This window comes from Pseudophryne corroboree, chromosome 10 (genome assembly GCF_028390025.1).
Source record: "Pseudophryne corroboree isolate aPseCor3 chromosome 10, aPseCor3.hap2, whole genome shotgun sequence".
Taxonomy (NCBI): domain Eukaryota; kingdom Metazoa; phylum Chordata; class Amphibia; order Anura; family Myobatrachidae; genus Pseudophryne; species Pseudophryne corroboree.
Window position 1 is genome coordinate 163,777,426 of NC_086453.1, and position 14,937 is coordinate 163,792,362.

General features: G+C 47.5%; 1 protein-coding gene across 2 annotated transcripts in view; it reads left to right on the forward strand.

Annotated features, from left to right (window-relative positions):
* Positions 1-14,937, forward strand: part of CBL (Cbl proto-oncogene) — a 334,599-nt gene that overhangs the window by 240,862 nt on the left and 78,800 nt on the right. For both annotated transcript variants that reach the window (XM_063942916.1, XM_063942917.1), the window contains exon 12: positions 5,695-5,789. In XM_063942916.1, coding sequence (XP_063798986.1) covers positions 5,695-5,789 — 95 coding nt within the window. The remainder of the gene's footprint in view (positions 1-5,694; positions 5,790-14,937) is intronic.

Here is a 14,937-nt window from a genome sequence, read left to right on the forward strand (position 1 = left end):
TTTTACACATTGCTGATAAGGTACCTGAGCAAGTAGAAGAGACTTACTTTACTGACAATAAGAAATCCTTCCTTGCATTCCCTGCGTCTAAGGAATTAAACGCATTGTTAGAAAATCCTGGGAAAACCCAGAGAAGAAATTCCAGATCTCAAAAAGGGTTCTCATTGCTTTTCCTTTCCCGGAGGACAGGAAAAAGTGGGAAATCCCGCCTGTAGTAGACGCTTCTGTGTCTAGGTTATCTAAAAAAGTGGTTTTACCTGTCCCAGGGTCCACCGCTTTAAAAGAGCTGGCTGACCGTAATATTGAGATTACACTCAAATCTCTATACACAGCTACTGGTGTAACTTTAAGGCCTACTAATGCTTGTGCATGGATCTCTAAAGCCATAGTAAAGGCACATTAATAGAGGAATTATATTTCAATGGATAGAAATGACATTGATTTGTTCTTACGTCCCATACAGGACTCTGCAGGTTTCATGGTGGAGGCCATGAAGGACCTTGGCCATTTCAATGCGCGGGCTTCTTCCATGGCGATCTCGGCACGCAGGGAACTATCTGCGCCAGTGGTCTGTGGATGCGGAGTCCAGGAAGTGTGGAGAACCTACCCTTCACAGTTCAGGCCCTGTTAGGGGAAGCAATAGATGCATGGATCTCCATGGCAATTGCAGATAAGTCCACATTTTTTCCATCTGCAACGCCACCTACTAGGAAATCTTATCCTATGTCTACAATGCAGTCCTATCGGACCGCGAAAGCTAAAAAGTTCAAACCCCCTTTCACTTTCTGTAGAGGAGATCAGGGGAAATCCAGAAAACCAGCACCAACAGGTTCACGGGAACAGAAACCTGGTTCTGATTCCTCAAAATCCTCGGCATGACGGTGGACCTCCCAGCCTGGAGATCGGGCAGGTGGGAGTGAGATTAATGAATTTCAGTTATGTCTGGGCATCATCAGGCCTAGACCCCTGGGTACAAGATATTGTTACCCAGGGGTACAGACTGGAGTTTAAAGAACTCCTACCTCACAGATTCTTCAAATCAGGCTTACCAGCTTTGCTGACAGAAAGTGCTATCCCACAGGAAGCCATTCAAAAATTGCTAAGGTCGATTGTCATTGTTCCAGTTCCACCCCACCTAGCAAACAAGGGTAATTACTCAAACCTGTTTGTAGTACCGAAACCGGATGGTTCAGTCAGGCCAATATTGAATCTAAAGTCATTGAACCTTTATTTGCGGGAATTCAAATTCAAGATGGAGTCTCTGAGAGCGGTGATCTCGGGTCTGGAGGAGGGGGAATTCCTGGTATCCCGGATGCATACCTTCACATTCCAATCTGGCCATCTCACCAGGCTTAACTCAGATTTGCGCTGCTGAACTGTCACTATTAGTTCTAGGCACTGTCATTTGGCCTCTCCACGGCACCGAGGGTGTTCACCAAGGTCATGGTGGAGATGATGTTACTCCTCCACAAGCAGGGTGTGAACATAATTCCTTATCTGGACGATCTGCTGATAAAAGCATCTTCCAGGGAGAAGCTGTTACAGAGCATTACTCTCTCAACTGAACTGCTCCAGGATCATGGGTGGATCCTGAACCTTCCAAAGTCACATTTGGAGCCAACAAGTCCTTCCTGGGGATGATACTCGACACGGAAGTTCAGAGGGTGTTTCTGCCGGTGGAGAAAGCATTGGTGATACAAGCGATGGTCCAAGATGTCTTGAAGCCAACCCTGGTATCAGTTCATCAGTGCATTCGCCCTCTGGGGAAAATGGTTGCCTCCTACGAGGCTCTACAATACGGAAGATTTCATGCTCACCCTTTTCAAATGGATCTCCTAGACAAATGGTCGGGATCTTATCTTCACGTGCACCAGAGGATACGTCTGTCACCGAAAGCCAGAATCTCGCTCCTGTGGTGGCTGCAATACTCTCACCTACTAGAGGGCCGCAGGTTCGGGATTCCGAATTGGATCCTCCTAACCACGGAATCAAATCTCAGAGGTTGGGGAGCAGTCACCCAAGGGGAAAACTTCCAAGGAAGGTGGTCAAGTCTGGAATCCATCCTTCCAATAAACATTCTGGAGTTAAGGGCCGTGTACAACCATTCAGGTTCAGTCGGACAATGTAACGACAGTGGCCTACAAAAACTGACAGGGCGAAACGAAGAGCAGAGCTGCAATGTCAGAGGTAACAAGAATCATCCTCTGGGCGTAAAAGCACGCAGTGGCGCTATCAGCAATCTTCATTCCGGGAGTGGACTACTGGGAAGTGGACTTCCTCAGCAGACAGTATCTCCATCCGGGAGAGTGGGGCCTCCACCCAGAGGTGTTCGCAGAAGTGACAAATCTTTGGGGTGTACCTCAAATAGACATGATGGCCTCATGCCTCAACAAGAAGCTTCAGAGGTACTGTTCCAGTTCGAGGGATGCACAGGCAGTGGCGGTGGACACCCTGGTAACTCCGTGGGTGTTCCAGTCAGTGTATGTGTTCCCTCCACTTCCACTGATCCCAAGGATTCTCAAACTAATCAAAAGAACAAGAGTTCAGGCGATCCTCATTGCTCCGGATTGGCCAAGAATTGCTTGGTATGCAGATCTTCTGGAGTTACTGCTTGAAGATCCGAGGCCTCTTCCTCTTCGAGAGGACCTTCTGCAACAGGAGCTGTTCCCTTATCAAGACTTACCACGGCTACGTTTGACCGCATGGAGGTTGAACGCCAGATCTTGGCTCCGAAGAGCATTCCGAACAAGGTTCCTACCCTGATGCAGGCTAGAAAAGGCGTAACGTCTAAACACTACTATCGAATTTGGAAAAAGTATGTGTCTTGGTGTGAATCCAAGATGTTTTCTGCGTTGGAGTTTCAGCTAAGGCGGGTTCGCCTCTTTCTGCAAGCAGGTGTGGATGTGGGCCTGCATTTGGGCTCCTCAAAAGTCCAATTTTCGGCCTTGTCCATTTTCTTCCAGAAACAATTGGCTATCCTCCCTGAGGTTCAGACTTTCTTGAACGGGGTTCTGCACATCCATCCTCCTTTTGTGATAGAGCTGAGCTCAGGACGTGTCGGCAATTTCTTCCGAAGGTTGTGTTGGCCTTTCAGATCAACCAACTTTTTGTGGTGCCAGTGGCTACTGACTCCTCAATTACTTCAGTCTTTGGATGTTGTATGGGCTTTGAAGATTTATGTGAAGAGAACTTCTCGTCACAGAAAGTCGGACGCTCTGTTTGTCCTTTATGATCCCAACAGAGTTGGGTGTCCTGCTTCTAATCAGACGATTTCTCTTTGGATTAGGTGTACTATCCAGCATGATTATTTTACGGCAGGTTTGCCGTGTCCAAAATCTGTTAAGGCCCACTCTACTCGTAAAGTGGTTCTTTCTGGGCGGCTGCCCGGGGTGTCTCGGCTTTGCAACTTTGCAGAGCGGCTACTTGGTCAGGGTCACGAAGTTCTACAAGTTTGATACTTTGGCCTCTGAGGACCTAAAGTTTGGTCAATCGGTTATGCAGGAGCCTCCACGCTTTCCCTCCCGTACTGGGAGCTTTGGTACATCACCATGGTACTAATGTGGACCCCAGTATCCTCTAGGATGTAAGAGAATAGGATTTTAATTACCTACCGGTAAATCCTTTTCTCGTAGTCCGTAGAGGCTCGTTTTCCTGCATTATTACTTGCTTAAGTACTGTTATTCAGCCATTGCTGAAATGTTTCAAGCTGGTTAGCTTGGTGTTCTGTTATGTGTGAGCTGGTGTGATTCTTACCACTATCTGTGTATTTCCTTCTCTCGAAGTATGTCCGTCTCCTTGGTCACAGTTTCTAGACAGTCTGGTAGGAGGGGCATAGAGGGAGGAGCCAGCCCACACTATTAATCTCTTAAAGTGCCCATGGCTCCCAAGGGACCAGTCTATACCCCATGGTACTAATGTAGACCCCAGCATCCTCTACGCTAAAAGGATTTTCTGGTAGGTAATTAAAATCCTATTTTCCGCTGCTTCCTTGGTTGCTAAAGCAGATCAAAAGAGCATCCACGACTGGCATATTAGTGGCGCCTCATTGGTCTTAGAGAACGTGGTTTCTCGGATCTCCGCAGTCTACTCGCAGACGATCTGTGGCCGCTTCCGCTACGTCTAGACCTACTACAACAGGATCTGTTTCTTTACCCCGATTTAGTGCGGCTGCGTTTGACGGGGTGGCTATTGAAACCGCTCTCTTAAGATGAGGGCATTCCGGAGTCGTTTATGCCAACCATGTTACGTGCTAGGAAGCCAGTAACAGCAGCTCATTATCACAGAATTTGGCGAGCTTATATAGGTTGGTGTAAAGCTCGGAAGTTTCCTACATTTTCTTTCAAGTTATCCCGTCTTTTGCTATTTTTACAGGCGGAGTTAGATGGAGAACTATGTTTAGCTACACTAAAAGTGCAGATCTCTGCCTTGTCAATTTTCTTTCAAAGGCGTTTGGCTCTTTTGCCAACAGATCACACTTTCCTGCAATGTGTCCTTAGAGTTCAATCTCCATTCATTCCACCTACAGCTCCATGGAACTTGAATCCTGGTTTTGTCTTAAATTTTTGAACACTTGCAACACGTGGATGTTAAGTTTCTAACTTGGAAAACAGTGTTTCTCCTAGCCTTAGCTTTTGGCAAGGCGTGTTTCAGAATTTGGTGCCTTGTCATGCAAGCCACCGTATCTGGTATTTCATGACGACAGAGCGGAACTTCGGTTGAATCTCACTGTTTTACCGAAAGTAGTTTCTTCTTTTCACATCAATCAACCAATCATAGTTCCTGTGTTTTCAGAAGTTTCAGAAACTCCAGCTACTTTGGATGTGGTACGTGCACTCTGCGTTTATGTAGCCAGAACCTTAACAGTACGTAAAACGGATACATTTTTCTCTATGATGCAATCAAGATAGGGTGGCCAGCTTCCAAACAGACTTTGGCTAGATGGATTAAGCTGACCATTCATCAGGCATACTTTCATACTAGTCTAACACCGCCTGCATCTGTTTCAGCACATTCCACCCGTTCTGTGGGAACGTCATGGACAGCAGGTTGTGGAGCTTCTACGACGCTAGTTTGCCATGCAACTGCTGTACATGGTCATCAGTGCACATGTTTGATACGTTTGCTGCATCAACATCTAGCTTTGGCCGTCTAGTGTTACAGGTGCCAACCAGCTCTCCCGCCCAAGGGGGGAACTTTGGTACGTCCCAAGAGTACTCCAGAGACTCCTAGTGGATGATAAAGGAGTATTTTGGTACTTACCAGATATATACTTTTCTTTGAATCAACAGGGGGCACTGGACGCCCGCTCACAGCAGTTTTCACCTGACTTTTGGTAAGTTCAGTAAATCTTATAGTAACAGTCTCACCAACTTGTTGATGTAAAGGTGATTATCTATTGTTGTGTCAACTTTCTAGTTGTCTGTTTCTTATGTGTCAACTTTATAGTTGTCCATTATGTTATAATGTTATCTGTAATTCTCTTTTGTTCATCCTCTCAATCGCTCCTGTTCGGCTCAGTAAGAAAACACTGAGCTATTTTGGGAGTATGGAGGGGGTGTAGGGTTACTAAATTAAATATTTAAATATGCCTATCCCTGCTAATGCCCCGTCCATATACACCAGTGCCCCCTGTGGGTTCAAAGAAAAGGATTTATCTGGCAAGTGCCAAAATCCTCCTTTTTATGCTCTTCACAGAGTGCTGGTGCAGAGCTGTTGACAGGACTTGATGTGGATGATCCCAAAGTGAAGCCCTCCTCTTCTGCAAATGCAATCTACTCTTTGGCCTCCAGGTATGTTTTCATGTAGTTCACCTTCAGCAAATGTTATCTTAACCTACATTTCAATAATGTCGTGGTGGTTGATAGTGTACTTTTCTCTTACGTCCTAGAGGATGCTGGGGTCTATTTTAGTGCCATGGGGTATAGACTGGTCCGTTAAGAGCCATGGGCACTTTAACAGATTAATAGTGTGGGCTGGCTCCACCCTCAATGCTCCTCCTACCAGACTGTTTAGAAAATGTGCCTGGAGGAGCCGGTCACAGCTAGGGGAGCTCTGTTCTTAGTTTTTTTAAATTTTATTAGAACATTAGGTTACAGGAAAGCTGCTGGCAACACCCTTCCTGCTTCGTGGGACTTGGGGGGGAGATTATAGTAACAAGCTTTAGAAGTTAATGGTTCTCGATCTCCGCTGATAGGACACTGAACTCCTGAGGGTGATCATCGCAAGCCTACGAGGCGACCGCTCACTCCCGCAGCACGACTGCCACCCCCCTAACAGAGCCAGAAGATAGGAGAGTGGTGAGTACGCTCCAGGAAGGCTCAGTAACACTTAGTGTAGGCGCTTGGAGGGGTGTCATGGACCAGCGCAGTCACCCTAAACTGGTCACAGACGCTAACAGGGGCTAATCCCGCTGTTAGCATAGATACCTCTGGCCAGTATAATCAAATTTCTGTGGGAAGCCATGCGCCATTACAGTGGGTGGGGCTTCTCCTCAGAGCGGATCCAGCATTCACCAGCACCATCAGGGAGCGCTGACCCTCCACATAACTCCAGTTACTGCGGTACCAGGGTGTTATAGACAGGAGGGGAGTGCATTGTTAGTAATAATCAACCTATTAAGGTTGGTTACTCAGCGCCGGGCTTTTATCATAACTGCTCACAAGGGCGCTCTGTGGCTGGCTCCTTAGACTCTGTGACTCTCTGAAGGTACTCTGGGGGAAACTGTTTCTGACATTTTCCTGTGTGTGTATCCCACATTACCATGTTTAAGGACTGTGTCCTGTGCTGCTGAGTGTATATCTTCTCCTGAGGAGTCTGTTCCATGTACTCGGGACTGCAATATACTGTCTCACCCTTCTGAATCCGAACCCCCATGGGTGGATTCTTTAAGGGGAATTATTTCCCAGATTTCTACAAGGATGTCACATACTGCGAAAGAGACACAATTTCTGAGGAAATCTGTGGAGGGGTTACAGTATTTGACTCCCACTACTTCATCAAAAATCCCACCTACATACCCACAAAAGCGTACTTACGTACAATGCAAGCTGACACTGATACCGACTCTGATACAGGGGACAGTGATGCATCCCTTGCTAAAGGGGTGCAACTAATGATTGAAGCCATTAGGGATGTTTTACACATTTCTGAGAACGTACCTGAACTTGTGGAGTAATCTTATTTAAGAAAAAACTATTTGTGTTCCCTAATACACACTAAGTGAGAAATAATACTACATAATAATCAGATAATACGGAGCTCTTAGTTGCGTATATCTGCAGATATAGGGTTAAGCCCCCAGGGCGTTCGGCAAAGAGTCTGTCACTGGGGGTCCCTAATACTAGGTATGGGTCCGGGGTGCAGGACCCCATCATGTCGGCATAGGTCGGCTACCCCAGGTCAGCACACAGGTGAAAGTTAATAATGTTTAATAAGAAGCACATAAGTGCTATATATGTGAAGTGCGATTAATATAATACAAAAAAATTATACAAAGTGATAGGGAAAATCATAAGTGTTAATAAAGTGTTAGGGTGTGCCGACCTGAAGCCGCCCAGCATACTGACACAGGGGCCACCGCACCCCACACCCACCCCATAAATAATTACATATATGTCTGGGTCTGAATGCTCAGTGTAAGGCCACATGATAGTGGCTTCTACAGCATCTGAAAGCCAGCTTACCTGGAGACACCCCTAACTTCTCCAATGGCACTCTGGAGTCAGCAATCCCTCCTAATGCTGACCCATCCATGCCTCTCTAAATACAATGTACAAAATGGCAAGCTGCTCAATCAGATTGTGATGTCACTCAGGTGCTAATAGGGAGCGGTAATTCTGGGTAAGAAAAAACAATTTGTGTTCAGGCACATTGCTAGAGGACTTAGAAACTATGGACAGGAGTGACATTGATTTGTTCTTACATCACATACAGGATTCTGCAGGGTTCATGGTGGAGGCCATGAAGGACCTTGGCATGCTGAATGCACGGCTTCTTCTATGGCGGTCTCAGGGTGCAGAGGACTCTGGCTACGGCAATGGACTGCGGATGCTGAATCCAAGAGTAGCGTGGAGATCCTACCCTTCACAGGTCAGGCTCTGTTTGGGGATGCATTGGATGCGTGGTTCTCCATGGCAACTGCGGGTAAGTCAACCTTTCTTCCCTCAGCAGCACCACCGGCTAGGAAATCTTATCCTTCGCCTACACTGCAATTTTTTAGGACCGCAAAATGTAAAAAATCCAAACCCCCTTCCACCTTCTTTAGAGGAAGTCGGGGAAAATACAGAAACCCTGCGCCATCCATTTCCCAGGAACAGAAACCAAGTTCTGCTTCCTCAAAATCTTCAGCATGATGGTGGACCTCCCAGCCTGGAAGTCGGGCAGGTGGGAGCGAGACTAAAAGCTTTCACTCACATTTGGGCGTCATCATGCCTAGACCCCTGGGTAAAGGATATTGTTGCACAGGGATACAGACTGGAGTTTCAAGAACTCCCACCTCACAGATTCTTAAGATCAGGCTTACCAGTTTCGCTGACACAGTGCTATCCTACAGGAAGCCATTCAAAAATTGGTTCAAACAAATGTCATTGTTCCAGTTCCACTTCACCTACAACACAAGGGTTGTTACTTAAACCTGTTTGTGCTACCAAAACTGGATGGTTCGGTAAGGCCGATTTTAAACCTAAAGTCATTGAACCCCTTCAAATTCAAGATGGAGTCTCTGAGAGCGGTGATCGCAGGTCTGGAGGAGGAGGAATTCCTAGTATCCCTGGATATCAAGTATGCATACCTTCACATTCCGATCTGGTCGCCTCACCAGGCTTATCTCAGATTTGCGCTGCTGGACTGTCACCATCATTTCCATGCACTGTCATTTGGCCTCTCCACAAAACCGAGGGTGTTCACCAAGGGCATGACAGAGATGATGCTACTCCTCCGCAAACAGGGTGTGTCACATTTGGAGCCGACAAGGAGACTACCCTTCCTGGGGATGATGCTCGACACGGAAGTGCAGAAGGTGTTTCTGCCGGTGGAGAAAGTGTTTGTGATCCAATCAATGGTCCGGGAGCTCATGAAGCCAGCCTGGGTATTGGTTCATCAGTGCATTCGCCTTCTGGGGAAGATGGTTGCCTCTTACGAGGCTCTTCAGTTAAGAAGATTCCATGCAAGGTTCTTCCAACTGGATCTCCTAGACAAATGGTCGGGATCACATTCTCACATGCACCAGCGGATACTCCTGTCGCCAAAAGCCAGAATTTCGGTCCTCTGGTGGCTGCAAATTTCTCGCCTACTCGAAGGCTGCAGGTTCAGGTTTCAGAATTGGATCCTTCTAACCATGGATGCAAGTCTCAGAGGTTGGGGAGCAGTCACCCAAGGGGAAAACTTCCAAGGAAGGTGGTCCAGTCGGGAGTCTCCTTCCAATAAACTTTCTGGAACTGAGGGCCATTTACAACTGCCTTCTACAAGCAGCACATCTTCGGCAAAATCAAGCCATTCAGGTTATCGGACAATGTCACAGCGGTGTCCTACATAAACAGGCAGGGCGGAACGAAGAGTAGAGCTGCAATGTCAGAGGTAACAAGAATCCTCCTCTGGGCAGAAAAGCACGCGGTGGCGCTGTCAGCAATCTTCATTCTGGGAGTGGACAACTGGGAAGCGGACTTTCTTGAACCTCCTACGGCACCTTGGGATCTTAATGTAGTGCTGAAGTTCCTGCAATCAAATTGGTTCGATCCTTTTACAGGACTTTGCATTGGTGTCTGCTCGACGTGTCGGAATTGGGGGCATTGTTATGCAAGAGCCCCTATTTGATTTTCCATGAGGATAGAGCTGAGCTCCGAACACGTCAGCAATTTCTTCCAAAAGTGGTGTCAGCCTTTCATATCAATCAACCTATTGTGGTGCCAGTGGCTACTGACTCCTCAATTACCTCAAGGTCCTTGGATGTTGCAAGGTCTTTGAAAATATATGTGAAGAGAATTTCTCGTCACAGGAAGTTGGATGCTCTGTTTGTCCTTTATGATCCCAACAAGCAGACGATTACCCACTGGATCAGGTTCACTATTCAGCACACTTATTCTACGGCATGCTTGCCATGTCCCACATCTGTTAATGCCCACTCTACTCGTAAAGTGGGTTCTTGCTGGCCGGCTTCCTGGGGTGTCTCGGCTTTTCAGCTTTGCCGAGCGGCTACTTGGTCAGGGTCAAACACGTTTACGAAGTTCTACAAGTTCGATACTTCAGCCTCTGAGGACCTTAAGTTTGGTCAATTTGTACAGCAGGAACCTCAGCACTCTCCCTCCCGTACTGGTAGCTTTGGTACGTTCCCATGGTACTAAAATGGACACCAGCATCCTCTAGGACGTAAGAGAAATAGGATTTTAATTACCTACTGGTAAATCCTTTTCTCATAGTCCGTAGAGGATGCTGGGCGCCCACCCAGTGCTTCATATTCCTGCATTGTTACTTGGTTCAGTTTTAGTTCAGCCATTGCTGACTCGTTCCAAGTTGGTTAGCTTGGCTTTCCTTTGTTGTATATGTGAGCTGGTGTGAATCTCACCACTATCTGTGAATTTCCTTCTCTCGAAGTATGTCGCTCTCCTCGGGCACAGTTTCTAGACAGTCTGGTAGGAGGGGCATAGAGGGAGGAGCCAGCCCACACTATTAATCTCTTAAAGTGCCCATTGCTCCTAGTGGACCTGTCTATACCCCATGGTACTAAAATGGACCCTAGCATCCTCTACGGACTACGAGAAAAGGGTTTACCGGTAGGTAATTAAAATCCTTTTTTTTCAACTCCATTTAAATATCATTCCCTGTATTCCCACCATGCTCACAAGATTTATTTACAAGTTTTGAACATTTCACAATATTTGAGCCTTTGTTAATAATTGTCACATTTTATTTGCATGGGAAATTTTTTTATTTCTTTCATTTGTGGGAACTTCTTGACCATGGATGTTACTGGGGGTTGAGGAGCCAGCACTTAAACTTTTTAACATTGATATGCTCCTATCCTTGAACCACGTCCTCAGTTTTCATTAAGTGCTGAAGGAGACGAGTTCTCACTAGTTAGTGATAGTACTGTGCAAAAGTTTGTCAGGTGTGGAAAAAGTCAAGGCTCTGTGGTAGCCATATCATCCCTTCCAGGACTCCTTGTTCTTTACGCTAAAGATACAGTAGTTAAATATTTTGGCTGTAAGTTAGCGGTCATTGTCCTGCTGCAGAATACATTTGGAGCAAATTAGATGCCTCTCTGAAGTTGAATTACTGAAATAAATGAACTTTTGCACGATATTCTAATTTTCTGAGTTTCAGCTGTATTGTTCGCTCACCATTCCTTCGGCGCACAAGCTGCTTTGTCTTACAGCCAAAGATTTCAGTAGGATCTAGATCCGAGGCACCAACAGGCTCAAAGCTTTGACCTTCTTCCCAAGATGCATAGCGCCGCCTCCTATATCACCCCACCTCCGTGCACAGGAGCTCAGTTTGTAAGTTGGTGCCATGCAGTAAGCAGGCAATCAACAGGGGGGCTGCCATTGCAGCCCATTTTCTCTGACGTCCTAGTGGATGCTGGGACTCCGTCAGGACCATGGGGAATAGCGGCTCCGCAGGAGACGGGGCACAAAATTTAAAAGTTTGACCACTAGGTGGTGTGTACTGGCTCCTCCCCCTATGACCCTCCTCCAAGCCTCAGTTAGGTTTTTGTGCCCGTCCGAGCAGGGTGCAATCTAGGTGGCTCTCCTAAAGAGCTGCTTAGAAAAAGTTTGTTAGGTTTTTTATTTTCAGTGAGTCCTGCTGGCAACAGGCTCACTGCAACGAGGGACTTAGGGGAGAAGAAGTGAACTCACCTGCGTGCAGGATGGATTTGCTTCTTAGGCTACTGGACACTAGCTCCAGAGGGACGATCACAGGTACAGCCTGGATGGGTCACCGGAGCCGCGCCGCCGACCCCCTTGCAGATGCCGAATAGAGAAGAGGTCCAGAAACCGGCGGCAGAAGACGTCTCAGTCTTCACGAGGTAGCGCACAGCACTGCAGCTGTGCGCCATTGCTCTCCGCACACTTCACACCAGCGGTCACTGAGGGTGCAGGGCGCTGGGGGGGGCGCCCTGGGCAGCAATGTAATATACCTATTCTGGCTAAAATATATCACATATAGCCCCTGGGGCTATATGGATGTATTTAACCCCTGCCAGGTTCCAAAAAAACCGGGAGAAGAAGCCCGCCGAAAAGGGGGCGGGGCCTATTCTCCTCCGCACACAGCGCCATTTTCCTGCCCAGCTCCGCTGCGAGGAAGGCTCCCAGGACTCTCCCCTGCACTGCACTACAGAAACAGGGTAAAAACAGAGAGGGGGGGGGCACTTATTGGCGATATTTATAATATTTGAGCTGCTATAAAGGGAACACACTTATTAAGGTTGTCCCTATATATATTTATAGCGCTTGGGTGTGTGCTGGCAAACTCTCCCTCTGTCTCCCCAAAGGGCTAGTGGGGTCCTGTCTTCTATCAGAGCATTCCCTGTGTGTCTGCTGTGTGTCGGTACGTGTGTGTCGACATGTATGAGGATGATGTTGGCGTGGAGGCGGAGCAATTGCCTGTAATGGTGATGTCACTCCCTAGGGAGTCGACACCAGAATGGATGGCTTTGTTTATGGAATTACGGGATAGTGTCAGCACGCTACAAAAGTCGGTTGACGACATGAGACAGCCGGCAAACCAGTTAGTACCTGTCCAGGCGTCTCAGACACCGTCAGGGGCTGTAAAACGCCCTTTACTTCAGTCGGTCGACACAGACCCAGACACTGACACTGAATCCAGTGTCGACGGTGAAGAAACAAACGTATTTTCCAGTAGGGCCACACGTTATATTATCACGGCAATGAAGGAGGCTTTGCATATCTCTGATACTGCAAGTACCACAAAAAGGGGTATTATGTGGGGTGTGAAAAAACTACCGATAGTTTTTCCTGAATCAGAGGAACTGAATGAAGTGTGTGATGAAGCGTGGGTTACCCCAGATAGAAAACTGCTAATTTCAAAGAAGTTATTGGCATTATACCCTTTCCCGCCAGAGGTTAGGGCGCGCTGGGAAACACCTCCTAGGGTGGATAAGGCGCTCACACGCTTATCAAAGCAAGTGGCGTTACCGTCTCCTGATACGGCCGCCCTCAAGGATCCAGCTGATAGGAGGCTGGAGAATACATTAAAAAGTATATACACACATACGGGTGTTATACTGAGACCAGCAATCGCCTCAGCCTGGATGTGCAGTGCTGGCGTGGCTTGGTCAGAGTCACTGTCTGAAAATATTGATACCCTGGATAGGGACAGTATTTTACTGACTATAGAGCAGTTAAAGGATGCATTTCTTTATATGCGAGATGCACAGAGAGATATTTGCACTCTGGCATCAAGAGTAAGTGCGATGTCCATATCTGCCAGAAGAAGTTTATGGACGCGCCAGTGGTCAGGTGATGCGGATTCCAAACGACATATGGAAGTATTGCCGTATAAGGGGGAGGAATTATTTGGGGTCGGTCTATCGGATCTGGTGGCCACGGCAACGGCCGGAAAATCCACCTTTTTACCCCAGGTCACCTCCCAGCAGAAAAAGCCGCAGGCTTTTCAGCCGCAGTCCTTTCGTTCCTATAAGAACAAACGAGCAAAAGGACATTCCTATTTGCCCCGAGGCAAAGGAAAGGGTAAGAGACTGCAACAAGCAGCTCCTTCCCAGGAGCAGAAGCCCTCCCCGGCTTCTACAAAGGCGTCAGCATGACGCTGGGACCTTACAAGCAGACTCAGGGGCGGTGGGGGGTCGCCTCAAACATTTCAGCGCACAGTGGTCTCACTCGCAGGTGGACCCCTGGATCCTGCAGGTAGTATCTCAGGGTTACAGGTTGGAATTCGAGAAGTCCCCTCCTCGCCGTTTCCTAAAGTCTGCTTTGCCAACGTCTCCCTCCGACAGGGCGACGGTATTGGAGGCCATTCACAAGCTGTATTCTCAGCAGGTGATAGTCAAGGTACCCCTCCTACAACAGGGACAGGGGTATTACTCCACGCTATTTGTGGTACCGAAGCCGGACGGCTCGGTAAGACCGATTCTAAATCTAAAATCTCTGAACCTGTACATACAAAAATTCAAGTTCAAGATGGAGTCACTCAGAGCAGTGATAGCGAATCTGGAAGTAGGGGATTTTATGGTGTCCTTGGACATCAAGGATGCTTACCTTCATGTTCCAATTTGTCCTTCACACCAAGGGTACCTCAGGTTCGTGGTCCAAAACTGTCATTATCAGTTTCAGACGCTGCCGTTTGGATTGTCCACGGCACCCCGGGTCTTTACCAAGGTAATGGCCGAAATGATGATCCTTCTTCGAAGAGAAGGCGTCTTAATTATCTCTTACTTGGACGATCTCCTGATACGGGCAAGATCCAGAGAACAGCTGGAGGTCGGAGTAGCACTAACCCAAGTAGTGCTCCAACAACACGGGTGGATTCTGAATTTTCCAAAATCCCAACTGATCCCGACGACACGTCTGTTGTTCCTAGGGATGATTCTGGACACTGTTCAGAAAAAGGTATTTCTTCCGGAGGAGAAAGCCAGGGAGTTATCCGATCTAGTCAAATACCTCCTAAAACCAGGAAAAGTATCTGTGCATCAATGCACAAGAGTCCTGGGAAAAATGGTAGCTTCTTACGAAGCGATTCCATTCGGCAGATTCCATGCACGAACTTTTCAGTGGGATCTGCTGGACAAATGGTCCGGATCGCATCTGCAGATGCATCAGCGGATAAAATTGTCCACAAGGACAAGAGTGTCTCTGCTATGGTGGTTGCAGAGTGCTCATCTGTTAGAGGGCCGCAGATTCGGCATACAGAACTGGGTCCTAGTGACCACGGATGCCAGCCTGAGAGGCTGGGGAGCGGTCACACAGG